The sequence below is a fragment of the Sciurus carolinensis genome, chromosome 5 (assembly GCF_902686445.1).
Source record: "Sciurus carolinensis chromosome 5, mSciCar1.2, whole genome shotgun sequence".
NCBI lineage: Eukaryota > Metazoa > Chordata > Mammalia > Rodentia > Sciuridae > Sciurus > Sciurus carolinensis.
In genome coordinates, this window is record NC_062217.1 from 148,992,468 (window position 1) to 149,020,426 (window position 27,959).

The following is a 27,959-nucleotide window of genomic DNA, read 5'->3' on the forward strand; positions in this document are numbered from 1 at the left end:
ACTTACCCTCTTCCTCTGAGCAACACTGCAGGCTCATGTCTGCTCCTGTCAACAGGTTCTAACCCACAGGAATTGATCATTCCAGAGGCCTGGTAGAGTTCTGTGTGAAGCTGGGTCCTCTGAGAAGCAGACCTGAGAATGGGCAAGTGGCATGGCTTTCAGTGAGGGAAACACTGAGAGAACAGAGGGAGGGGGCTGAGTTAGACCAGGGCTGTCAGCCATGATGTGCAGCTGACCCTCAGAGAGCTAGATGGGGGAAGGGAGGAGAGATGGGGTAATGACTGCAGTAAAGCCCAGGAAAGGGTTGGTGAGACCTTTAGGGAAGCAAAATAGGCCACCAGGGAGTCCAACTCCATTTTTCAAGCTGATTGTGAACTGGGAGAGGAGAAGCCATGGGAAGTGTGGGCCCACATGGATGGTCTTGGTCAAAGACTTTCTCTGTAGCTGGCAGTCTGTGAGGCCCATCTTCAGGGCCTGTATGCCCTCCTTTGGAGAAGGGGCAGCCTCCATTCTCAGGACTCTACTAAGTGCCATGTCTGCTCCAACCTCGGGGAGACAATTCACCCCTCACCTCTCACCTCCTGTGCTGATCTCACACTGTTCTCCCAATCTTTCCCAGTGACCTATTCACGGGCTTCTCCCACCCCTGAATGAGACTCTGTTCCTGCTCTTTTGGATGAATTCAGATACACCCCAAACAAGTCCAGGCTCTGCCTTGCCTCTGCCTTTGACTTCTTCATGCTTATAGTCCTAAACCACAAAGGGATAATGGGATTACCTGGTTGTTGGCTTCAGTCCCTATTCACAGGTCCAGGTACCAGCTTGCCCTGGCAAGAAGCCTGGCAATCAGGTCCCATCATTTTCCAGGGGTTCCAGGTTCTCCCGTGGTCCTCCCCTGACACCAGAGTCAGCAGTGTGGAGGTGGCCTCAACAAAGGCCGAGCTGTCATTGTCAGTCAAAATTTGACCAAGCAGCCCAGAGACCCAGGTACCTCTGAGGCATCAAGAAAAAGACATTGGCACTTGTCTGTGAAAAGCAGAAGTTTTGTGAAAAGAATATTAGAGGACAGTAATGTCCTGGGGACTGACCAGTCACTAGTCTCCTTTGGGCTGCAAGATTTTAGGTTGGACTGAGGGGCCTGCTGTGTGTGGCGTTCTGGACTTGGCTCCTCCTGGTCTTGCTGGTCCTCAACTGAAGGGAAAGGAATGCAGATAGGTTCTCTGGGTTGCTGCGTAGAAGGAGGATAGGAGAAAATCAAGGATTCCCGGAGAGCATATCTGGAACAGATAATATTGAAAATTCAGAGCAGGTAGAAGGAAATAACTTTGGGTTTTGAAAAGAAATTCAGTCAACCCCTCATAGGGAAGCAGCAGAGAGAAACTTGGAAATCCACCAGGATTACAGTCACTTATACCTTGGATGCAAGGGCAATACTGAGGGCTTGCCTGGAACTTCCCCTTGATGGGGAAGAGGCAGGAAGGTGCAGGGGAGCCATGGAGTAGAAGGAAGACGTCTCTAGTTGACCAGTGGGCCTTCCAGTCTGTACCTTGCCCAGGGCTCAGGACCAGTTTCCTGAGAGTCTGCAACCTGGAGTGGGGCCCTGGTGAGGGGAGGGTGGTGGCGGACACAGGAGAAGCAGGGCACAGCGAGTGTCCTTCTGACTCTGCATGGCATGTTTGTTCTGCAGTTGGAAAGAGCTACTTGCCAGACAAAATATGCAAAGTCCCTGCACACACCTGGCAGATATTAGGTTCTGGTACATTCTTGCCATAGCATTTCCTGCCCAGCAACCTTTGCTGAGCCTTGCAAAGTGGGGGTAATTTGTGGGCAGATGTTACTAGATTGTCAGAGCACCCAGCACAGTGCATGTAAAGAGAAGCTTAAAGTACTGCGCATCGCTCGCCATTCTCTTGTCTACTCAGGTCTCTCTTGAGAAGGGCCCCTCTTTCCCTTCCCTGAACTCCCACCCATTTAATATGGTGTGTTTACACTCTGTGCCCGTTAGATGCTGGCCTGTGTGGTTTGCTATTGTGCTTTGTCCCATTTTTCTTAGAAATCTGTGAGCTCCCCAGGGTGGCAGCAGAGCTGTGGCTCCATCTTCCACACAGAGCGGAGCATGGACTTTCCAGCAGGCACAGGGAGGCGCAATCAACGCCCAATCCCTGGGTGGATACCTTGGCACAGAGGGGCAAGATGGGGGAGACATGGATTCCTGGTTGGGAAATGCTCTAGGGAGGCTTGGCTTAGGACAATGCCAGTTGTCCTCTGGCCCTTGCAGCCCTTCTGTGGCAAGCTGAGTGCTGTCAGTGGAAAGCATGGGTGACGTCAGTGCGGGTAAGGTTTCTCTGGAGCAAAGGGAAGGCCAGGAGAGTGAACAGGGTTTCCAGGGCTCTCTTTGCACTCAGGTTAGATGGACTCAGGAAAAGCACAGAAGTCTCTAGCCCTGGCCCTGTCCTAAGACCTTTGTTCCCAGGTCTCACCTGCCCTGGTTATCATCCCCCATCACCACACTGCCCTAAGACATTAGCTGTTCAATCACACTCAGGCTCTGATTTGCAGAGCAGCTGCAGGGCCCCCAGAGATAGGAAGTACTATCCTGGCAGAAGTCTCTCTCCTTGTCCAATAACCTGTGGCTGCAAACATGCCTCTGTGTGTGCACGTACACACACACACACACACACACACACACACACACACACACGGGTTCTTTGTTGGACAGGGGAGAAGCACAGGGACAGGTCTGGAGTAAGAGGGAGGTCAGGGGCAACTCTTTCACAGTGTGGCTGGACACATGTCTGGTAATCCCATAAGCTGGGCTGGATGAGTGCACTAACCTTTTCTCCTCCCACCCACCTAAGGACCTGTGGCACCATCCTCACGCCTGGGGCCTGGGAGGAGCCATGTTTGAGGGTCCTGATCTGTGAAGTGTCAGGTTAGAGTCTCTTTTCCTCTTGTGGGTCCTTGCCCTGTCATCTGCTCTTCACACCTAATGCCAATGGCCCCTTCCAATTTCTCACCAGCATCTCTTCCCTACTTCTCCCAGGCTGGTCTGGCCTGTGTCTTTCCTCTGGAGTCTACAATGCCCTGTGGTGAGGTCGCATCAGCATGTCATTCACTATGATAACTGCCCAAGGGGAGCTCCTGGGACCTCGGTTCTTTCCCTTGTGGGTGGTTCATAAACATTCTGTGAATGAGTGAACTGTGTGCTCCTAGCAGTGGGTCTCCACTGCCCATTTTACCCCATCTTCTCCAGAGCCAGTGTTGTCCAAATAACATTCAGAAGGGCAGGCCATCTTGGGCCCTGTACTTGGATGGGAAGAGAGGGAATCCACTCGCACCATCTCCTGGTTGTCTGGTGCCTGAGACTCAGCTTGGATCGCTGGACAGGGAAAAGTCCACATCCCAGAAGAGCACTGCCCCTTTCTCTGGGCCCAGAGTACTGGTTAGGGGCAATACTGAGACAGGAGCAGGTACTGGCTTTTATCCCTACCTCCTCACTTTGCCTTCTGTCATGGGAAAGCCTGAGAGGTCTACACTGTTTCTGCAGTTCTCACTTCCTGTCCCAATGCCACAGTGCCATGTGTAGTATGGATGGATTACATAGTGTGCCTGATTGCATAACAAGGCAACTCAGTGTGCTTGTATACTTGAGCAAGCTGACAACCTCAGGATCTACAGTGGTTGACATGAGGTAAGGAACCTCAGTTCTTCCAGACTCAAGTACAAGGCTCCAAGCTTTCCTGGTAGAACTCCCACAGGACCAGGGAAGATGGGACCATGAGGGACATTTCTCTGAAATCAGAGCATGCAGGGTACCAGGCAAATAGGGTCCTGAACTTGGGCTCCAGAATCATATTTCTGTGCTCATTTAACTCCACCACTTTCTGGCTGCGACCACAGTAAGCAAGTTATTTGATCTTTCCATATCTCCTTTTCTTCCCCATGATTCCATTTTAAAAAAATGGGACTACTCTTATTTATGCAGTACCCACCTCACAGGTTTCATAGTGAGGTTTCAATAAAGTGACTCTTGCAAGTTGGCTTGCAGGATTCATTCAATACGTGCTCCCTACCCTTATTTCATATGCTAGTCCTTACGTCTGTTGCTGGGTGAAAACACATATGTGTGCTTCCTTCCTTTTTTCCATATAGAAGACTCCACGATTCCAACCTGACAACCAGAAGGTTCTCCAAAGCATTCTGTACACCTTTTGGAGGCATGCGCATGGGAACCAGATTACCCACTGGTTCCTGGCGGTTGGGGTTCCCAGCGGTGTGCTCAGTGATGGAGCCAGGTTCTGGTATGCAGGCACACATGTGTCTGCTCCAGGGCCAAACTTCTGGATTGTCCCAGGTTAGCATATTAGAGTTGGGGGAGCCAGGCAGAGGAATTGTCTGCCCACCACGGGTTAGGATTGGAGGCGGGCTGCACCAGACATCTCTGCGTCAGTCTCCCAGGTGGGAGCCAAGTCTCCCCTCCCACGCGTCTGAGGAAAAGGGAAGACAGGATGGAGTTGTGTGTTGGGCGCCACGGTGGCCCCACTGTTTCCCGTGCAATTTCAGCAGTGCCCAACCATTCGCTGTGACCAATACTGGGCTCGTAATGCACCCCCAGTGCCGAACCAAACCCCTCCCTCTTCCAGAGAGAAACCTTCCTGACGCGCCCAAAGCCGCGGGGTGCCGGGGCAGAGGCCCAGGAGCGGGTGGAAGAGACACAGAGAAGGAGAAAAAGAGGGGAGGGGGACTAGGAGCTGGCGGCAGAGGCAACAGCAGATTGCGCCCAGCCAATGGTAACCGCAGGACGAGGTGGCACCAAATTCCCTTTGGCCAATGACAGGCCAGAGTTTACAGGAGCCTCATTAGCATTTAGCAGAGGCAGAGGCAGGGGCGGCGTGGTGTTGCTGTCTGCAGCATCCCAGAGCCTTGGCTTGGGTGGCTGCTCCTCTCGGTTCTTTGTCCCCTCCCCTCTCCCGCCCTCACCTCCACGCGGGGCTGCCTCAGTCAGGCAGCTCTGTGCACTTTGCCCCTTGTTGGCAGCGGATAAAAGGTGTCTGAGGAAATACCAGGCACGGTCACCCCCTGCCAGCTCTACCCTTTAAATTCCGAGCCCGGGAGCTCGGCTCACAGCGGGTCGGGCCTGCACAGCCATCCAGCGTGCAACAGCAGAGAGGTGTTCCGAGCGCAGCTCCACCGATCGCCCCGCACAAGCCGGCCCGAGAACCGAAGTCCACCCTCAGTCTCCGCAGTGCCATATTCGCTCCGCAGCCTCAGCCCTGGAAGCGTGATCCCAGCACCCGAGAACCAGATGCCCGCCCACATGCTGCAGGAGGTGAGCGTCCCAGAAGTGGCCTCAGCCCCGCGGTGCGGATGGGGCTTGTAGGCGGCTGGTTAATCGGGGAGAGAGTTAAGAGCTTCTGTGAGGAAAGGGCCGTCTTTCCCGAGTTTTGCTGCTCTCAGCTGAGGTGTGGGTTTTAATCTGGAGGGTCGATTCATCAACTTTTGCTTCTTGAGCTTTAAAGAAAAATGCGATCCTGCGGATGCCCTTGTACACGGGCTTCCTTTGTGTGTTGGTATGTTTTCCCCTCCCTTCTTCTGCCGATTTACCTTGAGGTTTCACTCCCAATCTATCTGCACATTTTCCGCAAGCTTCCCCCGTTGCATCTCGGGTTACTGGCCACGTTCTTGTAACCTGGGCCCTGGGGAAGTGTCTGTGCCGCTCCTGCACACTTACCCCAACTGTATTAGAAAAGAAAGTCTCTCGAGGCCCCCAGTCCCTCCTCTCTCCTGACTCTCCACTTCCTGGCCTACTAGATCTCCAGCTCCTACACCACCACTACCACCACCACCATCACAGCGCCTCCCAATGGGAGCCTGCAGAACGGAGGAGAGAAGTTGGAGAAGACCCCTCTCTACTTGGCAGAAGACATCCGCCCTGAAATAAAAGACGACATATATGACCCCAGCTATCAGGATGCAGAGGGCCCCAGGCCCAAGCTTGAATATGTCTGGAGAAACATCATTCTCATGGGTCTGCTGCACTTGGGAGCCCTGTATGGGGTCACACTGGTTCCCACCTGCAAGTTCTACACTTTGCTCTGTGGTAAGGAGATTCCCTTGTCCAGAATGAGCACCCAAATTTTCATTGCACTTTAATATGGTAGAGTGTTAACACAGAGCAGTGGCCCCTGTTCCTTCCAGGATTAGCCAGCTATGTGTGTTTGGTTGCCTGAAAGACTAACTGGGCTGGGAGTAGAGTCTCATAGGATTATGATGCAGGAATGTCCATCCTTAACTTGGGTGCTGGGAGTGAACCCTGCAACCAGGCACTGCAGGATTTGAAGTGAGGCTTGTGGCACAGAGGTGGCTGTCCCTAAAAGAAAGTTGAGTGATTGGTTTACTTGTCTGCCTGTCCCCACCATGAATGCTTCAAGAAAATCAAGGATACTATCTGGGCAACATGGGAACCTGATGCTAGACCAGAGGCTTCATGATCAACATGTTGAACAAAGTCAGGTGTCAAAGCATGGGCAAACTGCTCAGGAGGAGAGATCATGGAAAAAGGGTAAACACAAATCTCATCCACAAAATGATTTTCATCTTGATTCCTTGGCCAGACTGGGCTGGTTTGTCATAGAGGAAACATAACATGACCCAAGATGCACAGATGTGTTGCTCTGATACTCCAGATAGTTCTCCTGGCTACTGTAAAGGCCAGTCAACATTATGTGCTTAGAAAGAAATAACACTGAAGAAATGCTTCTTGTTCCATTCTTCACCTCACCAGATCCTGCCCTTCTCCCCTGAGGCCATGAAGGGCAACACCTTCTAATACCAGCACCCCCCTGGCCTCTTCTCATGCCAGGCTGCTATAATGAGGGAGAGGGTCACCAGTTTCTCCCTCACTTGCTTTTAGCTCAGCTCTTTCAGGGATCCATGACTGGGGGCTGATACCTGGCCTGCCCCCTGGACCCACAAGGGTGCTTTGCAGGCAGATTCACCTCTGCCCCTGAAGCCTGAGTTGGGAAGGAGGAGCAGGGAGCTCTAGAGACCCAGGGGCCCAACTGCTGCTCTCAAGGGTGGAGAGTCAGCATGTCCTCTCCAGAAGCCAATTAGAGGTTTTCTGGAATAAACTTAGGAGAGGGGAACTGTCTGGCAGCTCTCTTGTAGGGTAGTGGTGGAAGGGCTGGTTGGCCCTCTGAATCTTTTAGGTCTAATAGGTGGTAACATCTGGCCCCTTGAGCTTTTTCTTAGAGAATTTGCAAGGTGCCACAGGGAAATGCAACTGAGCACATCCCCTTTCTCAGGATTGCAGTTTTTCCTGGTACCAAATGGTGACAATACTTTTTAGAATGGGGAAGGTTCTATTCCTTAGGGCACTGTGTTACCCTAGTGTTTCTCCTAAATCAGCTATTTTGAGAGACATTTGTCTGTAGACTGTAAAAGAACCCTCAGGGCAGAGCTAAAAAGATAGCTCTAACAACACTGAGGGTTGAAGGGCACAGCTATTTCTCAGGACCTGTGGGATGTTGCTAAACCATCAACAAGGACACCGACAGTCCTTGGGAGAAAATAGATCTAACCGATTGAGCCTTCTATTTGATAGACCGATAAGTGTGGATAGAATGGGCACCACAATATCTGGGGGTCTTGTCCTCATTCCCCGGTTATGACGTGTGCTTTCGATGCCAATGTCCCAGGGACATCTGCACCCCAGATATTTCCTTGCCTCTCAGCTGAGTGCTTCTGCTTTGCCTGAAGCCCTTTCTTTTCTCCTGCTGATGCAGGGCTCTGGCTCCACTGTGGTTTTTCCAGGTATGGGTAGAGTATCAAATCTCAATCACCACATGGCCAGAAGCCACACATCAGCTGGGGCCTCAAGTCCAGGGTAGAGAGAATGTGGACAGCCACTGTCTATATAGGGATCTGGAAGGGGACAGGTTGGGGGGGGGTTACTGTTTAAGCAAACTGTTATCTCCAGCTCCAGAACATAGGACAGTTTGTTACAATGTGTCCTGTGTTCAACCACAGCTATGTTCTTGGCCCCCTAGGATCCATTGTTTCCAGCTGGCTCCTAGGAATGAAAAATTGTTAACAGTTTCTCCCAAGGCTTGAGGCCCTGCCTCCTAGAGCTGCTGAACACAGGAAGAGATAGGTACACCCATTGCCCCCTTCCCTAGTAGAGATCATGTCTAGTGCCCTTGATTCTGCAGGCCTAGAAGAAGCTGAGGCAGCTTTGACTATCTCTTGGTGATGTCTAGAATTAGAATTGACGGGGTTCAGGGGCTTGGCAAAGGAGAGACTGGGGAACTGGGCACAGATCTTGCAGGGTGGATAGTAAAGGTGGAACAAGAACTTGTCGCACAAAACCTAAATTCAAACCAAGGCTCCCATTTACCTGGCTGTGTGACCCTTATTAAACAGGAATCTCTAAGGCATCTATTTCCCCACCCGCAACACTCAGTTTTAAGAGTACCAGCCCCTTTTAAGGTGAATATAAGAATATTGAGAATATTAACGTCCTTGGTACAGACTGAGTCACACTGCAAATATGTGCAGGGTTGACTTTCCCTATTGGGCCACATTGCTTGATACAATATTGAAATGTTTTTGTATCAATTGTTAAATAGCCATAGTGCTACATGTCCTGAATGTCCCCTGCACCATAGAGTTCCTGTAGTTGATCAGTGCCCAGATCTGCTCTGACTGCTATTTTGGAAAATCATTTGTTCATGGTTCCTAAGCTCTATGGAAATATTTTGAGGCACTGAACACCTTAGAGAAGGTCAGCTCAAGGACAAACCAGATGGGTCCTTGTACAGACAATGACAGTGACACAGTGGTGAGAGTTTTATTCCTCCCTTGCCATCCTGCCTTCTTAGTTCCCAGGAGTCCTTCACTTGTCTCCATTCCTAGGTAGAGAGACAGGAGGGTGATGGTAGCTTTTCAGGAGATAATGGTGACAAGGCAGCCTTATGGTTCAGGCAAGACAGATACTACCCAAAGCCTAAAGAACACATGTCTCTGGCATAAGGAGAGTTACTTTGATATGCTTTCCCTATGGAACTTGCCTGTTGGTGACTCCCCCACTGTCTTGTCCTGGCAGCATATTTGTGCTATTTAGTCAGTGTCCTGGGCATCACTGCAGGAGCTCATCGCCTGTGGAGCCACCGAACTTACAAAGCGCGGCTGCCCCTGCGGCTCTTCCTGATCATTGCCGACACAATGGCGTTCCAGGTGAGAAGCCGATGCTGCTCAGTTCTTATGTCACCACCTTGTCAATGGCCCAGGGTGTCATGGAGGGGATCAGTGCCCAGAGCAGAGCCCCAGCAGGACAGCCATTGCCCTTTCCTGTCATGTGGTCATCTCAAGTACAGGCTCCATGCTTGGCTGCAGCAGACATGGAATACTTTGGGGTCACTAGGAAGGAAAATAGGGATTAAATAGGAAAGGCTCTGAAGGTATAGGATTATTACCAAGGTACATGTGTTCTCATAAATTTTGGGTGTTGTGGTCCTTCATCATAAAGGGCCATGTCACATAAGTCATGCACTGAGCCTGGTTCCCTGGGCAGACAGGGGACTATAAACTCACACTTTAAGGAGATTATCTTTGAACCCTACCACAATGTCTTTGAGATTGACGTCTAAGAGACTCAGGAACTCTGTTGTTTCAGGCAAGAGCAACAAACACTTCTGTAGCATTGCTTTGTACTGGGCTCTGTACTGTGTGCACTTGACATAAACTAACTCCTTAAGTCCTCACAAATATCTTAGAAGGTAGGTCCTATTATTATCTCCCTTTTACAGGTGAGGAAACTGAGTCACTGAGGTTGGATTGGCCAACCTTGTAGTCTTTTCTGGGGCTGCTATGCGGGCTAGATCAACTACTGAGAATGATTGAGGCACATATTTATAGAAGAGGGAAGGGAATTGAGGAAGGGGAGTCTCCTCACTGTGATGTTATAGCAATGGGCACAGGATAGCTTGTGTGGGGTTTAACTTATATCAGGAGGAAAACAAAACCATGTTAGTCCCCTCTGTTTGGCAATATGTGAGGTGCTTACCACAATTGCTAACCATCTCTGCCCTAGTCCCCTATAGTTTGAGGCTCCTGATGTTGTCTGTGTGGGGCACAGGGAGGAAGAGACATGTAGGCACATTTTTGAAGGGATAGAAGGAGTCCCAGACAATTCCAGAGGTCTTTGAAATGTAGTCGTGGTCAGGGTCATGAGCTCTCACTTGCGAAGGCCTTAGGACAGAGTTCCCCATATCTTTATCCACATACCAGGACCCTAGATCCAAGACTGCTGCCTCATACTCTCCCTGCCTCCATTGGAGCCAGGCTCTTGGGGGCTTTGTGAGCTTGGACTGACAGCCATGGGCCCTTACAGGCATCCAGGCATGGGACTTTTCCCAGGAGGGCGTCCCTCCTCAGGCCTGTGTTCCTCTTCTCTGTCCCTCCAGAATGATGTTTATGAGTGGGCCCGAGATCACCGCACCCACCACAAGTTCTCAGAAACAGATGCCGACCCTCACAATTCCCGCCGAGGCTTCTTCTTCTCTCACGTGGGTTGGCTGCTTGTGCGCAAACACCCAGCTGTCAAAGAGAAGGGCGGAACGCTGGACCTGTCTGACCTAAGAGCCGAGAAGCTGGTGATGTTCCAGAGGAGGTGAGTGAAGGGAGGATGGGGCTAGGGGTGTGGCCCTGGGCCCCCAGCTTTCACTTATAAGACAAAAGCTGAGGATTACTGGGCTATTAAGTTCAAAATCATTTTAAACCCTCATATTTAACATGCTACAAGCCCACAGCCATAGTTCATTGCTGTTACTTTCTCTCTGATCTTTTGCTGGGAGGGAGCTGCGGCACTGGGACTAGAACTCAGGGCCATAGCCAATTTTGTTCCACCATCCAGATGTGGAACACATATAAAAACTTATATAATATGATCATGTAATATGTAATGTGGTTTTATAAGATTATGTTAATATCTTTTAATAGAATAATATATGCACACATACGTATAAGTTATAGATGATGATTTCCGATCTATTTTAATACACTGGGTCAATTTCATTGAAATATTCACAGAATTGAAAATTTGGGACTTAATGTGTTACTTGGACGAGGCAAGCATTCTACCTCTGAGTTACACCTTCAGACCCTCTCTGAGCTATCTTAATGAAGCCAATTAAATGCAACAAATGTTCACTCATAAAGGATAGTCAGGGACACAAGATGCAGATTTTATTCAGTGGGCAACAGAAAACCTCTAATCATCTCTTTGCAGCAATGTGGCTTCAGAGGCTGCTCCCAAGGTGGGTGAAAGTAACCATTGATCCAGAGAGACAAGAGGAAGGGACACAGGTTTCACCATAGCAAGGAACATGCTGGGGGTGCAGTGGCAGCTATGGAAAAGACACAGGGATGTAAATGACATACAAGACAAAGATGTGACTGCTGACGGGAGTTAGGTGATGAGTTTTCTTGGAATGTCAGTAGCCTGGTCTGCATGAGAGTGAAGAGTAGGACAGGACCTCCATAGGCACAGAGACCTTCAAGTAATCAAGGACACTCAGTACAGTTCCTGAGCAAAATGCAGAGCAAAGAGTTAGGGGTGGTGGCAGGTAATGAAGGCAAGCCCCTTAGCATAGACTGTGTCAAAAACCCTGATGGGCAAATTAAAAGAGCCCTAAAGCAGATGGACAATAGCCTGGGCAGCAGAACTTAGCTGATAAATTTGAGATTTGACCTTCGCCTGTTTGACCAACTTGGCCTTATGACCTTGTGAAAAATATCATTACATTTAGTCAGAAGACAATTGCTGCTTCACTAGTCCCTAGTGGGGTGATCCAAGTAATTTACATCCACATTGCCTCATATAAAGACTAAGAATATATGTGGGCAAAAAATTTCCCACCCTATTCTCTTATGCTGGTTTCTGCCACCCTATACCCATAGTGTGGGAAGAAGGATGCAGCTCAGCCCCATGAGAGTGGACAGTCCAGGTAGGTGTGAGAGTTCTCTCTCCACTGAGTAAATGTGGGATCTCTCAATGTAGGTACTACAAGCCTGCTGTCCTGTTGATGTGCTTCATCCTGCCCACACTGGTGCCCTGGTTTTGTTGGGGTGAAACTTTTCTACACAGTTTGTGTGTTGCCACTTTCCTGCGATATGCCATAGTGCTCAATGTCACCTGGTTGGTGAACAGTGCTGCCCATCTCTACGGATACCGCCCATATGACAAGAACATTGACTCTCGGGAGAACATCCTGGTTTCCCTGGGAGCTGTAGGTAAGTCACAGGATATCCAGTGGTCTGCTGATTAGGGTATTTGACTAGGAGTGGAGGAATCCAAATGAGTTGTTTTTATGATCATTATAACTCGGTTCTTACACTATTAAAACAAGGGGGCAGTGTTTTAGGAAACCTTTATGAGCACCAGGCAACAATTCTTGTATAAATGGGAAAGGTGAAAAATAATTCTACTTTTGATTTTTAAGTTGAAAAACAATCTCTAAATGCTACTTGTATTGAGCCCCTCTGAGTTTTCCTTTTCTAGGCAGATAGTTTCATAAGAAGTTCCTGCTTCATGACCTGATATTGAATATTCTTGAATTTATTTGTCTCTATAGTTCCATTCCCAAATGCCAGGTAGGAAAAAAAGAGTTCTGCCATTTATCTTCACTGTTTACTGTCCTAAGTGAATGTAGCCTTTGACTGAGGCCTCAGGTTGTTTTTTTTTTTTTTTTTTTTTTTTGCTCTCCAGGATCAGAGCTGTTCTTCATCTAGTAGCACCTTGGCAGCCATCCTGCTCACAAGTCTAAGCTCATCACTCTGTAACACTTGTATTTTCTCAATACCTTCCTCCATACTTTCAACCCAGGTCATATTTACTATCTTTATTGTGAGAGGTTCCCCCCCTTCTCTTTTTTACTTCCATACATCTCCACACTTCTTCCAGAAAACTTCTAGCATTGTACATATTCTTACTTTGACCCATCTTTAAAATAAATCACCAATGCACTGTACAAATCTGAGATTTTCATAGAAATGGAATAGTCTAGACTGAGGTGTGTCCTGCATTGTAAATGGAACTCTAGTGAACTTCCATATCTCCAGCCTCTTTGTGACCCTCAGTTCAAACTAGTTTCCAACATCCTACTTTCTCCCATTTGTCATTTGCTTCTGCTCTTTTGTCCCTGTCCCCTCACCCTTTACTCTCCTCCACCTCTTTCCTGCTATTCCAATCTTGTTGGTCTTGACTTACCTCCCCGACAGTCACATGTCATCCTCTCAGACAAAGCTGACCTTCCCCTAGAGCCTTTCTTCAGCTGTCTCTTTGCCCCAGTTGCTCCCCTTGACCCCTCCCCTTTTTTCATCCCTTGTCTATATGTGTGTCTGATTCCATTTTAAATCTGATAACTACAGGCATGGTGAGTGCTCACTCAGAGACTTGCTGTGGAGCCACGGGTGGAAGTGGCAATCCTGGGTCACCCTTAGCCCTGGCATTATGCCCACCCCCTTGTACCAGTGCACACCATGGACAGCCCAGTATACAGAGGGATAGGTACCTTGAGATGCCCTGCTGGGAGTCAATTGCTTGGCAGAATCTCCTTCGCTTGCTTGCTATTCTTATCATTACTGCTCTATCTGGGAATGTTTTAACCTACAAAGCATTCAACAACCTCTCTTATCATGGCTGTTCTTTACCCAGACCTGATAAGGACCAGTATTGTTAGTGTTGGACGCTGTTGAGGAAAAATCCTGCCAAGAGTTGCCAAACATTGTACCAATTACAGAAATTATCCTCTATCCCAAATTTCTTTATTTTTCACTTCAGCACAGTGAAGTGCTCATCCCAAGAGTTCTCAGAAGTTGAGGGGATCTCTCAAGTGTTTTCAGAGTGGTTCTGTTTCATCAACACTTCTCTCCTGGGGTCAAAACTCAGAGAATTAGAAACCAGAGCAAACTGTTGTGTACTAGCCACTGCTGGGGGAGCTCTGGTCACTGGCTGGGCCTTCTTCTCACTTTTGACTGGTGCCACCCATTTTATCACAACCTCCCACTTTTATGGGGAGCACAAGTATGGTGGAGAAAAGTGTGCTGCTTACTCGACTTTTTTTCATTTTCTTTTCTGTTTTTCTTTCTTTCTTTCTTTCTTTCTTTCTTTCTTTCTTTCTTTTTTGCTGGGAATTGAACCTAAGGGTACTCTACTACGGAGCTATGTCACCACCCCTTTTAATTTTTTATTTTGAGACAGGGTCTCAATAAATTACTGAGGTTGACCTCGAACCTATGATCCTCCTGTCTCAGACTCTCAGATTGCTGAGATTATAGGCACACGCCACAGCACCTAACTACATCCTCACCTTTGTAAGAAGCACAGCCAGAATTCTTCCTCTGGATCCTCCCCAACACATGCACAAAGGCAAAGAGCCTGTGTGGTCTCAGTCCAGTATTTACTGAAGCTCTGGCATTTTAAAATGTAAAATCCTTTCTCAACAGAATGAGTTTCTCTCTCATCCTCTTACCTCCAAGAAAAACTTTCTCTAGCAAAGACTCCCAGACAGCCATGGGTGACCAGCGCTCCTTGATTCATTGTTCAGATGCCTCTGAGGGCATCTATTTAAGTAGAAGTCACAGGGTTCATCCATTCAGTCAGCAACAGCAGCTTTCTCAGGGGTTTGTGGCACCCTGCTGGGTAAGAGGTTGCAAAGATGAGAACAGCAATCCACTGAGATCCATAACTTCTCTCTTTGCTTTTGTTCCAGGCGAGGGCTTCCACAACTACCACCACTCCTTCCCCTATGACTACTCTGCCAGTGAGTACCGCTGGCACATCAACTTCACCACGTTCTTCATCGACTGCATGGCTGTCCTGGGTCTGGCTTATGACCGGAAGAAAGTGTCCAAGGCTGCCGTCTTGGCCAGGATTAAAAGAACTGGAGATGGAAGCCATAAGAGTGCCTGAGTTTGGGGTTGTCCAGGTTCCTTTTCTAAAGCCACCTGGGCAGAGGTTTAATGTTCTGTTAATTAACTACTGAGTAATGCTACCCAGATGCTAAAGACGATGACCTTAACCCATTCCAGTACAGTATTCTTTTAAAATGCGAAAGCTTTGATAATTGTTTGAGGTAATACATATTTTAATTAGCTAGTTTTAACCATTCCACAGTATACATGCCTCCAAACATATTGTACATGATGAATACATACAATTTTATGTGTCAATTTTTTAAAATAATTAATAAATTTGAATATTCTAAAAAAGAGTATTGAAAGTGAGAAAATAACTATTAAGCCGATACACTTATTTTCTCTTATCGTCTCTCTTCTGTTTCCGTTGTACTTTGCTTTGTTTCTATTATCTTCCTTTCTAATCTTCCTCATAACCTCACAGGCAAACAACTGGTCAGCTATTGGTCTGTGTCCACCTTTCAAAGTCTAGACATTCTGGCATCTAACTGTAATGATCTTTGTCCCAGATAACTCTTTCCTAGTTCTCTCTTGAGCTTTGAGTAGGTGGCTCAAGCAAAAAGATATAAGAAACCTCTAGGACATCCCCTGCTAATTTAGTCCTGACTTTTCTAGATGGAGTAGAAAACTATTTTTATTTGGCATATGGCTTATAAAGCAGGTAGATCATCAGGAGGAAGAATTGGCATGCAAGGCATGATTAATAAGTAAGGATGGCATGGAGATGGGAAAAGAGGGAAAAGGAAGCTCTTGTCAATGGCTGAGGTAAGGAAGCATTTACTTAGTAGTTAAAGTGGCCTTTCCTGGGGAAGAATTATTTTTTGTCAATGGCACAGAGATTTCTTATATCATAGAAGTCTTCAGGTTGACTGTGTCCAAAATTGGTGAATGCAGCAGCTCACAGATTTTTAGATTCCGTAAACTGCTCGTCCACTATTTTGGTCTTTCTGGTGTGCCATCCTCAGGATGTTTGTTGCTCTCCTCAGTGATAGAATTTCTATGGCATTTCCAAACATCCAAAAATGGAAGGACTTCATCAAGTGGAGTTGAGTCAAACAAACATATGTAATAAAATCGCTGGAACAGAAAAACACTTAGCTTAGAGCATTTCCCTTTGAAAAAGAAATGCTTAAGAAATTGGAGGAGTTTTGCCATCATCTTGATTTCCATTATGCTGGCAGTGACACTGGGTCAGAACATTCTTGAGCCATGAAGCTATTACCTAGAACCAGGTCCTACTCAAGACTTTATTCCTTCAAATTTACCCCTGAAGTTAAAGCCACTGCCGTCCCCACAAGGGTCTCTCCACATCTTTCCTTAGGGCCTTGAGTTAACCAAGTTACCAAATGGTTTGGTGATTGCATCTCTGAAACTATGCTCCTGCATCAGACTTCATGATTCATTCATTAAAGCAGGCAACAGATATGAGGAGTCAACAATTTAAGGACCTCTCATTTACTGCATCTTGCATCCAGTTTGACTGCAAAAGGAAATTCATCGTGTAAGATAACCCATGGAACTGAAGCAGTTGGTGGTCAAGTAGGATTATAACAAGGGGAGATATGGCATACACTGGAATGCCTGATGTATGACATCCATATTCTAATGGAGTTCCTGCTCACTGTCATGACAGCACCAGCATTTCTTCCTTTAGATGTAACTACCCTTCAGTCTTGGCTAAGGGTTGACAAAGCTGTGACTATTCAGAATCCACAGCTTCATGTCATTGAAAATTTGCATGCTGCTGTTCATAAGAATGTCTTGGTTAATTTTTATATTGTTCTGATAATGATGGGGAAAGTGGCATCAGAGGCGTTACATTATTATGTTCAGAATCATTTTGTAAGGATAAGAATGACTTTAACTGGGTTTGGTGCAAGTCATCCTGTTCTAAAGCAAGTTGCTGAACTCTCAATGTGAGGGTGACCTTGGTATATGTTTTAGTCAGCTTATTTTGCTACCATGACCGAAAAGACCTAACATGAGCAATTAGAGGAGGAAAAGTTTATTCAAGGGCTCACGTTTTAGTCCATAGATGGCCGACTCCATTCCTGAGGACCTGAGATGAGGAAGAACATCATGGCTGAAATATGTGGCAGAGGAAAAGAACTGGGAACATGGCACCAGGAAGCAGAGAGAGACTCCCTTCATGGACAAAATATGTACCCTAAAGTCACGCCCCCAGTGATCCATCTCCATCCAGTTAACCCCTACTAGCTTCATTTGCTGATCAGGTTAATTAAGACTCTCATAAACTAATCATTTCACCTCTAAACCCTCTTGCAGGGCTGGGGATATAGCTCAGTTGGTAGAGTGCTTGTCTTGCAAGCACAAAGCCCTGGGTTCAATCCCCAGCACGGCAAAAATAAATAAATAAACCCTCTTGCATTGCCTCACACATGAGTTTTTGAGGGACATCTCACATCTGAACTGTAACAGTGTATCTGGTGTAAAGTCTAAATACTGTGGAGGTGAAATTCATGAACAGAATGGAGTCTTGTTTTTACTGCTGTTGTAGCAGAAAGTATTGCCATATGAAGTGCTGAAGCAAATGCTGGACAACATATCAAGAGGCATATCAATGCTACCAGCTTTCTATGCCAGGCTATTGCCAAAGGAAATCAGCTATTTAATGTTTCTTCTTTTAATAGCAGTAACTCAGATTCTGGACTCTGGGACTTATACTAACTTTCAGGCTGCAGCTGTTGGAGATGTTACCATGTAAAAACAATTACTCAAAGAAACTTTTCCAATGCAGATGCCCAAAGCTGCCAAGAACAAGTTAATACCCAGTAGTCATCAGTCATCTGAGAGTTTCTTCGATGAAGTCAGGTCCCAAGTTCTAGCTACTGGTTCTTAGGCACTGCCTTTCATCACCCTGCAGAAAATGACTGTTGATGCTGATGTCAAACGCTGTAGAGACGTTTGTTCCTGGTCAGAAGTCAATGGCAAGAAGAGGGAATACCTTAGAGCAAGGCTGAACACAGTGGTGCACAGCTGTAATCCCAGCAACTCGGAAGGCTGAGGATCACAAGCTCAAGGCCAGCCTCAGCCTCAGTGACTTTGTGAGATCTGTCTTGAAATAAAAAAAATTAAAATGACAGGGGATATAGCTAAGTGATAAAGCACCCTGTGTTCAATCCCCAATAAAAAAACAAAAACAACCAAACAAAAGAACGTGTTAAAGCATAAATACAACTAATTTTTTCCCAACTGGGATAGTCATTAAAATGCTTTGCTTAAAAGTTAACAAAAGAAAAACTTGGAGGAGATGAATTCTACAAGTTGCCTACTTATCCCCCTGCTGGAATAGAAAGGTAGAGAGGCAGCCACTGTAGGCAGTTCTTAAGAGATCATTTCCCAAAGAAAGGGTTCTGATAACACACCCAGTGGGTTCCAAAGCTGCTGAGTGTCAGGCATGGTGGTGCACACCTGTAATCCCAGTGACTCAGCAGCCTGAGGCAGGAGGATGGCAAGTTCAAGGCCAGCCTCAGCAACTTAGAGAGACCCTATCTTAAAAAATAAAAAGGAGTGGGGATGTGGCTCAATGGTAAAGTATCCTTGGCTTCAATCCCCTATACAGAGAGAGAGAGAGAGAGAGAGAGAGAGAGAGAAACCAAGTAAACAATGAAACAACTTCAGTGGTAGCTCCATTCATTAGCCCTGATTCATTAGCCCTGATCTCTCCTTGGATTGAGTAAAAATGGCGTCTCTCCCCTTCCCTCATTCCTTCTGTGACCATCTGATTTACAGTGTAGGACTGTCTGGTGGGGGTTGGTAGCAATGAATCTTTTACCCATCCTTATTCTGGATTCCTGGCTCCACTCCAACTGTCCCCTTTGTTTTACCAATGCTCTTTGTTCCCTGACATTTTCTTTTCTCTGAACAGGCAGCCTCCTGTGTATATCCTGTGTATATTCAGGGCCATAAAGACTCACTGTCCAGACAGCTCCCTTTCCTGCAGACACAAAGCTTATAGGCACCAGCTCTGTGTCTTTAGCAAGTAGAGCTGACTGCCACTTTCCTGTGGTCTCCAAATCCTGTCCACCTCTGCCTCTGAAAGCATCTTCCACACTGATGGCTCCAGACAAGGTGGACAAACACTTCTAAAAACATCCTGGACTCAAGAGGATCTCTCATGAGGCATGGCCAAGGCAGTTGCCCATGTGTTCCAGTGAACTGGCCATGAAGTAAAAGATGACTTGTCAGTCTCCTCTCTCTGTGTCAGAACAGAGAGCATGCTCAGTGCTCCCCTGAGGGTTCAGCAAAGCAACTTAGGCTGATCAGTGTTTGCAGTTGATATTGCCCATTCTTCTTTAGGGGGAAGAAGAAGAAATCCAGCCCTCTGGGAAGTACAAGAAACAAGGGAATGTTCTCAAGTGCCTCACATTGAAAGGAGGCCTCAACCTGGAGCCAGTGTCTGCTGGAAAGCTTGGGTTAAGATGTGGGATCTGAGATGCCATAAACTTCACTGAATATCTGTCTGTGTTTTCAGGACCCGGAAACTCTCCTGTCCCTCTTCCTTAGTCATTGATGCAGAAGCCTGGCTCTGCTCTATTGGGAGTGGGAATATACAATACCAAATGCTGTCCACTATTGAGGCCCAGTGGTAGGAGGGAGCAGGTTTGTCTTCCTGTGTTAATTGCATAGAGGCTACAGTGATCAAACTTAACTAAGGCAGCCTTGTCTTTCAATTGTTCATTTTGGTTGAAAACAACCTCATGGAATATCATGATAAATTAAATCTACTGACCTGTGTGTCTATCCCTGGAAATGTCTCAGGTAGTTTTAATTCCATAGGTCTTCAGATGCCTACTTTATAATATATGAACAATGAACTCAACTTTCTCTTCTAGTATTGTTCCATGGATCTGATCTACACCATCTCCCTACATGAGTAGGGACAGAGACCTCAGGGTGAGGTTCCCAGTGCATATATGGGTGTGTAGGTAGGGGCATTTGGGCTCAGTATTTTCAAGATTCTAAAGCTCAGTTCAAGTGACACATTAATGAGAAACTCATCTTATCAAGAGTTAATTACTGGGGCTGGGTTTGTGGCTCAGCGGTAGAGCGCATGTGAGGCACTGGGTTCAATTCTCAGCACCATATATAAGTAAAATAAAGGTATTGTGTTCACCTACAACTAAAAAAATTGAATTTTTACTAACAATTCTTGCTTTGTGGATGTGCTAACAACTGATTCGTGTGCCTTACCTTTTCTTTAATCCTTGTACACATGATCCTCTGGGCTCCTTCTGAGCAGTCTTTTACCCCTGAGGGCCTGAAGCAGTGCCCTGTATCCTTAGGAGCCTAGTTGGAGGGTTATCAGCACAGGGATTTGTAAGATTCCCTTCTGAATTTTGTTTTGGAGACTTCTCTTAGGCCCATATTTATTAAGTGCACATTTTTTGGAGGATGGAAGTAATTTGAATATGTTTATTTATCATTATTAATTTTAATATGAAATAATAGTGGTAGCACTTAAAATGGAAAGTTTTCTCCTTGGTTTGCTAGTATTCTAAGTGTAGTCTGTATATGTAGCTCAAAGGGGTGAATCTAAAAGGTAAACAAAGCAAGGTGATCCTGTTATACTAGTGGGTAAAGTCTTGGTCTCTCCTAACACTGTACCACCAACTTGCTATGTGACCCTAACTTTTTTTTTTTTCAGTGCTGGGGTTCCAACCCAGGGCCTTGTGATTGCATGGCAAGCACTCTACCGACTGAGCTATCTCCTCAGCCCGACCCTAACTTTTATAACAAACTCATTTCCCAGATAAACTCATGAATCCATTCAGAGCCCTCTCGAGCTAATCAGCTCTTAAAAGTCTCACCTCTCAATTGATTGCTTTCATATGTCCCAACACATAAACTTTGGGGGACACACTGAAATTCTGCACTGGACAAGTTACTTAATAATAATGTACTCGCTTTATCTTCTGCTAAATGGGGTAATAATACAGACCTACTTCAGAGGGCAATTTTGAGGTTCAACTAGAGTTTTTTATTAAGTATTTTCAGATTCTCAGCAGAGGAATTCTCAAGTCCTGCAGACTTTTATAGTAGCAGTGTCCACCATGAACTTGAAAAGCCCAAATGTCCTACATGTCATCATTAGTCTACATGGTTCCCTCAAGAGGTTCAAAGTATTCACAGGGAAAATGGTATACACAAAATTTGAGAATATATGCTCATTGCCATGAAAACATATGACAGGTATATTTTCCTTGCCTGGGTGAGTTTTTTTTTTTTTTTTTTTTTTTTTTTACGTTTTTATGTGAAATAGTACTTATTTGTAACCTAAGGATAATTTTGGAAAAATTTCTATTAACATAAAATCTGAAACTAGTTGTACTCATCTGAGATCATGGTTAAAAATAATAAAAGTGAAAGGAATCTGATTGTACTGTGTCTGGGAACTTTATGACTGTGATATAGTCTCCTAGGATCTTCTCGATGGCCCACTATCCCAAATGTGTCCTGCTCCTTTAAGAGTGAAAAAAAGAAATAGCTACAAGGTTTGAGTCATACCCCAGTAAACTGCCCTACCCTTCCTAGGGGTAACTTTAGGTTAAACTCTGGGCAGCAGGAAAGGAGGTGTCTGCTCCTATTAAATCAAACACATGCCAGAAGTTGGCACCTTGACCTGGAGGCATGCCAGGACCATGTGTCACATGGTCACATGGACCCAAAATAGAGATGCTGGGAGAGGCTGAGACAGCAGCAGAAGCTCTGCCTGGGAAAGCAATGGGTTACATGGCAACCAGGCTGGGCAGCCCAGCTCCTGGAAAGTCCTGGCCTCCAGGCAATAAATGGCTACCTGACCACTGATGCACAACAGCAGGTAGAAGGAAACAATCCAGAGGAAGGTGTGTAAATTCCTGGAGTAGAGAGGGCTTCACGATCACAAGGTGGAAAAGGTGTTTGGGTTGGTTTAACCTCAGCTCTTACCACTTTGGTAATTCTCTTGTGGAAAAGAGAGAGCAGAACTTGTACCATCTGCCCAAGCTCCATATTCCTGCAGGAACCTCTTTGACCAACACAGCTCTGTGAGCTCTGAGAACTAGTTCTGTCAGTTACCTCACTCTGATCGAAGGTTGCCCTTGCCTTGAACAAGAAGCATGACTCTCTCAGAGTCATTAGAAGGCAGGACTCAAATTCTGAGTGTCCAAAGTCAAAGGTAATAGACATCAAGGCTTTGTCAGACCTGAATAACTTAAACCGGTGGTGACATATTCTTCGTCAATGAGTATTTGGTTTTCTAGCTTGATTCCACTTCCTTTCTACTTTGTTTAAAATGCTGAGGCCAGAATACTTTTTCAGTCATCCCATAACTGTACCTGCCCTGCCACGTCTCTGTTGTTGCCACAGACAGGCGTCCCAGGGAAATGCGTCCTCACCGTGTTCTCGCTGCTTTCTCATTTCCACACCTGGCTGTCCTCCCTCTGATTAAACACACCTCTATGCCTCCTCCAGAAAATCCGAATTTTCTATATCCATTTCATCCTTGAACTGTGTTCTTGCTTGTCTGCAAAGTTACCAAAAGAAAAAGGAAAGCAGAGAGATTTTATAACTGGAAAGCTGTTAATGGAATGAGTGATGGCTTCCCTCTGAGGGAGAGATGGAGAGCAAGAGCTCCCAGGGGGCAAAGCAGTGAACTCTGCTCCTCCATGTTTTATATGAGTAGGGCTAAGAGACTAAGGACCAGTCTAGGCCTCAAGATATAACCATATGCTGATGTGTGGTGGAGCATGCCTGTAATCCCAGTGGCTCAGGAGGCTGAGGCAGGAGGATTGTGAGTTCAAAACCAACTTCAGCAATTTAGCAAGACCCTAAGCAACTTAGTGAGACCCTGTCTCAAAATGAAAATTAAAAAGGGCTGTGGATGTGACTCAGTGGTTAAGCACCCCTGGGTTTAATGCACCCCTGGGTTTAATCCCTAGTACAAAAAAAATTTAGCCATGCAATAAAAGAACAAAAAATGGTGTAATATAATAATGGAGAAGCTAAAAAAAAATGAAATTTCTTAAATGAATGAGGCCTAAATAAATGCAAAGGGAAGATCTAAAATTGTGAAGGTAGTAATATTCCTAAAACTGATCTACACATTAAAGGCAATTGTTATCAAATCCTGACTCTTCTGAAGACAGTTTGACAAGCTGATCCTAAAATTCACAGGAAAATTTTGGGAACCCATGATAGTCAGAATGAACTTGTTACACAAGCTCAAAGTTGGAGAACTCTCAGTTCCTGGTTTCAGAATTACTCGTGAGGTTTAATCATCAATATACTGTGGTGCACTACGCATGGGAACACAGAAAAATTGTTGGAAAGGAATATAGAATGTAGATTTAAACCCATATATCTAGAAGTCAATTGATTTTTGATAAGTGCACCTAGACCACTCAGCAAGAAAAAAAATGGGTTTTCAACAGAAGTTGCTGGGACAACTACATATCCACAGGCAAAGGAATGCTGACCTACTTCCTCATACCATATGCAAATATTAATCCAAAATGAAGCAGTGAATGCTATAAAACTCTTAGGAGAAAACAAGTGTAAATCTCCATAACCTTGGATGAGACAGTGGGTTTTTAAATATAACACCAAAAGACAAGCAACAAGGAAAAAACAGATAATTTTAAGTTCATCAAATTAAGAACTGTGCTTTCAAAAGATGCTACCTAGAAAAGAAAAGACAACTCAAAGAAAGAGGGAAGATATTCACAAATCATATATTTGATAAAGGACTAGTATTCAAAATAAAAAAGAAACACAACTCTACAACAAAAAGACAAATAACCCAATTTTAAAATAGACAAAGTGTTTGAATGCACATTTCTGTAAAGAAGATACACAAATGATTGAAAGCACATAATAGTTGCTTAACATTATCAGTATTTCCATTATCATGGGAATACCAATAAAAATCATAATGATTTATTGATTCATATGCATTAGGACAGATATAATTTTTAAAAATGTTACCAACTGTTAATGACAATGTTGGAACTTTCATACGAGCTAATGAGAATGGAATTTAAGCTCTTTATAAAGGTTAAAAATATAGAGGTGCCATGTGACCCAGTAACACTACTTCTAGGACTATACTCAAGAGAAATGAAAACTCACACCACACAAAAACTTGTATATGAATGTTCATAGTTGCATTATGTTACCAGAAAGTAGGAACAATCCAAGTGTTCATCAACAGATGAATAGATAAACATGATGTGGTGTAGTCATACAGTGGAGTATTATTCAGTCATAAAAAGAATAACGTTTTGATACATGGTATACCATGGATATCCCATGATATCCTTTGAAAACATTATTCTGAGGCCAGGGAATTAGACACAGGGGAACATGTATTTATTGTATGCCTCCATTTATATGAAGTGTGCACAGTAGGGAAAAGTAGACTGGTAGTTGACAGAGGCTGTAAAAGTGACTGCTGATGGGCAAGAGTTTTGTGGCATGAAATGTTCAAAGCTTAGACTGTGACGTTGCTTGCGTGATGCTAAAGTATACTAAAAACAACTGAATTATACCATATAAAGGTTGAATTTGTGGTATATGAATTCTATACCAATGAAACAATTATATGAGAAAAAATCTTATATTTTAATGTTTTTGCCATTAGTTTTAGCTGAGATTCAAATCCAAATGTACTCAAAAAGGACTGACTGAACTACTTCATTAAAAGAAGCACTCCATTTTTCCTTAATTATTCAGTTACATGGTTCCTGGTCTTACAATTCCAGGAAACAAACACTAGCCACATTGACAAAAGGCAGCTGGTATAAACTGGAAGCTAAGATGATAGTTTCGCTATACCAAATTATAGTTGTTGGAAGAATCCATACACCATGCCCTACATTAGTGAAAGGGTCACTGTACGAGCACAAATGCAACTTGCTTTAAAGTGGGAAATTCAAGATCTCAGTCCATCAGAATGGAGTACACAGTGTTCTCCACAGTAACAGGAATAACAACATTTCTACAGACAGGCACTACACTGTACAGAGCAGCACATGACCTCACTGTATCAGAAGCAGGTGCTGTTATTGCCTGAATTCAACCAAAGAGGTATCTGGATTAGATCTGGAGAGCTCTGAGAGAGTGGGTAGCGCCCTACATTAGTGAAAGGGCCACTTTAGTCTGGCTCCAGAACTGAGGCCTCACCTGCTGGCCATCTTGGGTGTGGAGTAGAAGACAAAGGAGACAGACAAATCCCTCTTTTACCCAAGTACTGCCAGTGATACCCAGTCATACTCAGAGGCAAAACCTGGTGGTGGGGCCCTTCTCCCTGGTTGTCAAAGGCAGGGAGCTGAATTGAAGCATGAACTGCACAAGCTTCCTGTGTTCTGTGAGAACCCAGCTCTCTCCACCTCCTGAGCCACCCGAACACTGAGCCACACTTGAGATTTAAACTTCCTCCTTACCAAAGAAACAGACCTGATATTTCTTCTCTTTTCCATTCCTACTCCACCCTTCTATAAAGTTCTGAGTTCCTTCACGGGCATCTTACTTTATTGGAAATGTCTCCCTGCACTTAAACTAGCAGAACTTGATGAATGATGAATGAATAATGTGAAGATCTATGTCTTTTTTTTTTTTTCCCTCCAGTACTGGGAATTGAATCCAGGGCCTCAAACACACCAAACGAACACTCTACCACTGAGCTTCATCCACAGCCCTTTTTATTTTATTTTGAGACAGGGTCTTGCTAAGTTGAACTGGTCTTGAACTTGTGATCCTCCTGCTCAGCCTTTGGAGTCATTGGGATTATAGATGTTCAGCACTATACCTGGTCCTCATGTCTTCTTTTAAAGTTCTGTCTCTGCTACGAACAGGGTGAAAAGTCACAAGGAATGCGAATCCTATTCTGTGGCCTGTAGTTAACTTTCTATGTCACAGGCAAAGAGCTGGTTCCTGAACACTGACTTTGGGGAAAATGTAACAAACCCTAATCCCCTAATCATAGACTTCAAGGAGCTGAGATTCTATCCTGGGTTGCTGGAGGCAGAACCCTCCCCTTTTGGCAACCCAGTCCCACCCCTCCTCCATTATTTTGCCCAGCCTGTTATATCCAGGCCATAGAGGCCTCACAAAGGGGCAGTGTGTGCTGTGCTGGCTTCTGATAGTCTTGGGCCCAGGCAAGAAACCTTGGAGGGACCAAAAGGGTCCTCTCCATCTAACCCATTTCCCAGAGGGAACAGTGAGTAGCCTTGCTTAGGTCATGCTTTGAAAAATCTTGTGAACAACTAGAAGAAATGAAGAAAAAGAAAAAAGCGAATGTGAAAATAAGTGTAGGACCCAGGATTACTCATGGACCTATTTTTACTCTTGTCTTAGAGAATGCTGATCTGTGAGACTCCCCTTTCAGTTTGTTCATTTCAGAGGTGTTTACATTTTTTTGGAAGTGGTATTCACACAACGTAAAGTCACCATTTCGAGTAAATAATTTCGTGGCATTTAGCACATTCATAAAATTGTGCAACTACCACCTCTAGTCCCAAAACATCTTCGTCACTGCAAAGAAAATCCCAAACTCATTCAACAGTGTCCACTTACCCAGACTCCAGCTTCCACCCTTGGCAACAACCCATGTTTTATCTGCCTCTATGGGTTTATGTATTCTAGATGTTTCAGAGAAATGGAATTCTACAAGTGACCTTCTGTGTCTGGCTTCCATCCAAGCATAATGCTTTTGCAGTCATCCACACTATAGAAGAAACTGGTACTTCATTCCTTTCTATTGTTAATTCCATTGTATGTGTATACGAAAGCTGATCTACTGGTTCATCTAATGATAAACATTTGTTTCATCCTTTTGGCTTCTGGGAATAATGCTACTACGAGCGTTATGGACAAATATTTGAGAACTCCTTTGCATTCATTTGGGTGCATATCTAGCAGTGGAGTGTCTGAGTCACATGCAATTCTATGTGTAACATTTTGTGGGGTTTCAACAGTGTTTTCCACAGAAGCTGCACCATTTACATTCCCACGACCAACCTGTGAGCATTACCCTTTATCCTTTATGTGTACACATCTGTCCCTTTCCTTCTGGTCCTTTTCCTTCAGGAAAGTAAGTCCCCACAAGACACCCTCCAACCAGAGTAGAGGGTGGGAGAAGCCACATCAAGTCAAAGCTTCCCGTCTTGCCCTTTTCCACCAATAGGGCAGTGTGCCACAGGAGCAGGGAGGACCAGGCTGCCTTGCTAACCCACCCTGGCCATTCATATTGTAACACAGGTTAATGTCTCCAATTTGAATTCAAGGAATGAAATCCATGGACAGAGGGGTGAGAGCAGAGTAACAGGATTTATTAGAGTAATGGAAAAAACTCTCGAAGGGGAGGGGCCCCAACAGAGGGGTGCCAACGGGGATCTGTTGTCTAGGGGGTTTTAAAGGCATATCTGATGGCCCAGCACAGGTGGTTGGTGGTAGGGATGCTAGCATGGACCAATGAAGCTCTTGAGCTCTGATCTTAATAAGCCAAACGGAAGTGCATAATTTCATTCCCTTATTTACATCATTAAGAGGGCAGGTCTCACCTGGTCTTTTCCGATACCTCTATATTGGAAAAAGGAAGCATTCTGAGTAGAGGTCTGATTGTGGTCGACTCTTGCTAGGGGTTCAGGCAACAATAGCTAAGGACGGGCTGCTGTGGTTGAAACTGTGAGGAACAGAAACCGGTATTCCAACTCAGAAGGCGGCATTGTGGTCAAGCTTGCAGGGAATAGAGAGTCACCGATGTTTTTGAGACCTGCTGTCTCCCTTCAGGTTGGCAAGAGATACCCCTCTCCTGTTCTCCAAGGCCCTTATCCTGCCTCAATGTGATTCCACAGAACGACGGACCTAGCGACTCCAACGCCCCAGTCTTCACCTCCATCCCTCACTAAACTCCTTAACAGCCCAGTCGAGGTTGGAAGGAGGCCGCTCCGCGTGGAGGCCGCCAGCCAAGCTCGGCCTGCAGC

The 27,959-nt window shown here is 45.4% G+C and overlaps 1 protein-coding gene, 1 long non-coding RNA gene and 1 pseudogene across 3 annotated transcripts; 2 read left to right on the forward strand and 1 right to left on the reverse strand.

Annotated features, from left to right (window-relative positions):
• Positions 1–27,959, reverse strand: LOC124985068 (uncharacterized). Of its 2 annotated transcripts, XR_007108795.1 has the most exons (4): positions 27,537–27,959; positions 22,374–22,501; positions 14,532–14,694; positions 11,260–11,584 (listed from the first exon to the last, which is right to left on the reverse strand). It is a non-coding gene; the product is annotated as an uncharacterized LOC124985068 (long non-coding RNA). The 2 variants fall into 2 exon arrangements; XR_007108796.1 differs by lacking the exons at positions 11,260–11,584; positions 14,532–14,694 and adding an exon at positions 1–132.
• On the forward strand, positions 4,831–15,293 carry LOC124985066 (acyl-CoA desaturase 1-like). The gene is made up of 6 exons (XM_047553437.1): positions 4,831–5,329; positions 5,812–6,100; positions 9,104–9,234; positions 10,464–10,669; positions 12,059–12,291; positions 14,772–15,293. Exons 1-6 carry the CDS (start codon positions 5,306–5,308, stop codon positions 14,969–14,971), a joined length of 1,083 nt encoding a protein of 360 aa, XP_047409393.1. The 5' UTR covers positions 4,831–5,305; the 3' UTR covers positions 14,972–15,293.
• On the forward strand, positions 15,319–17,184 carry LOC124985067 (cytochrome b-c1 complex subunit 2, mitochondrial-like; annotated as a pseudogene).

Bases quoted from the DNA above. Each gene is read 5' to 3' on its own strand.
- LOC124985066 (XM_047553437.1), top strand. From the start codon at position 5,306: ATGCCCGCCCACATGCTGCAGGAG. The intron at 6,101-9,103 runs GTAAGGAGATTC...TTGTCCTGGCAG, and splicing joins GTTCTACACTTTGCTCTGTG to CATATTTGTGCTATTTAGTC. The intron at 10,670-12,058 runs GTGAGTGAAGGG...CTCTCAATGTAG, and splicing joins CTGGTGATGTTCCAGAGGAG to GTACTACAAGCCTGCTGTCC.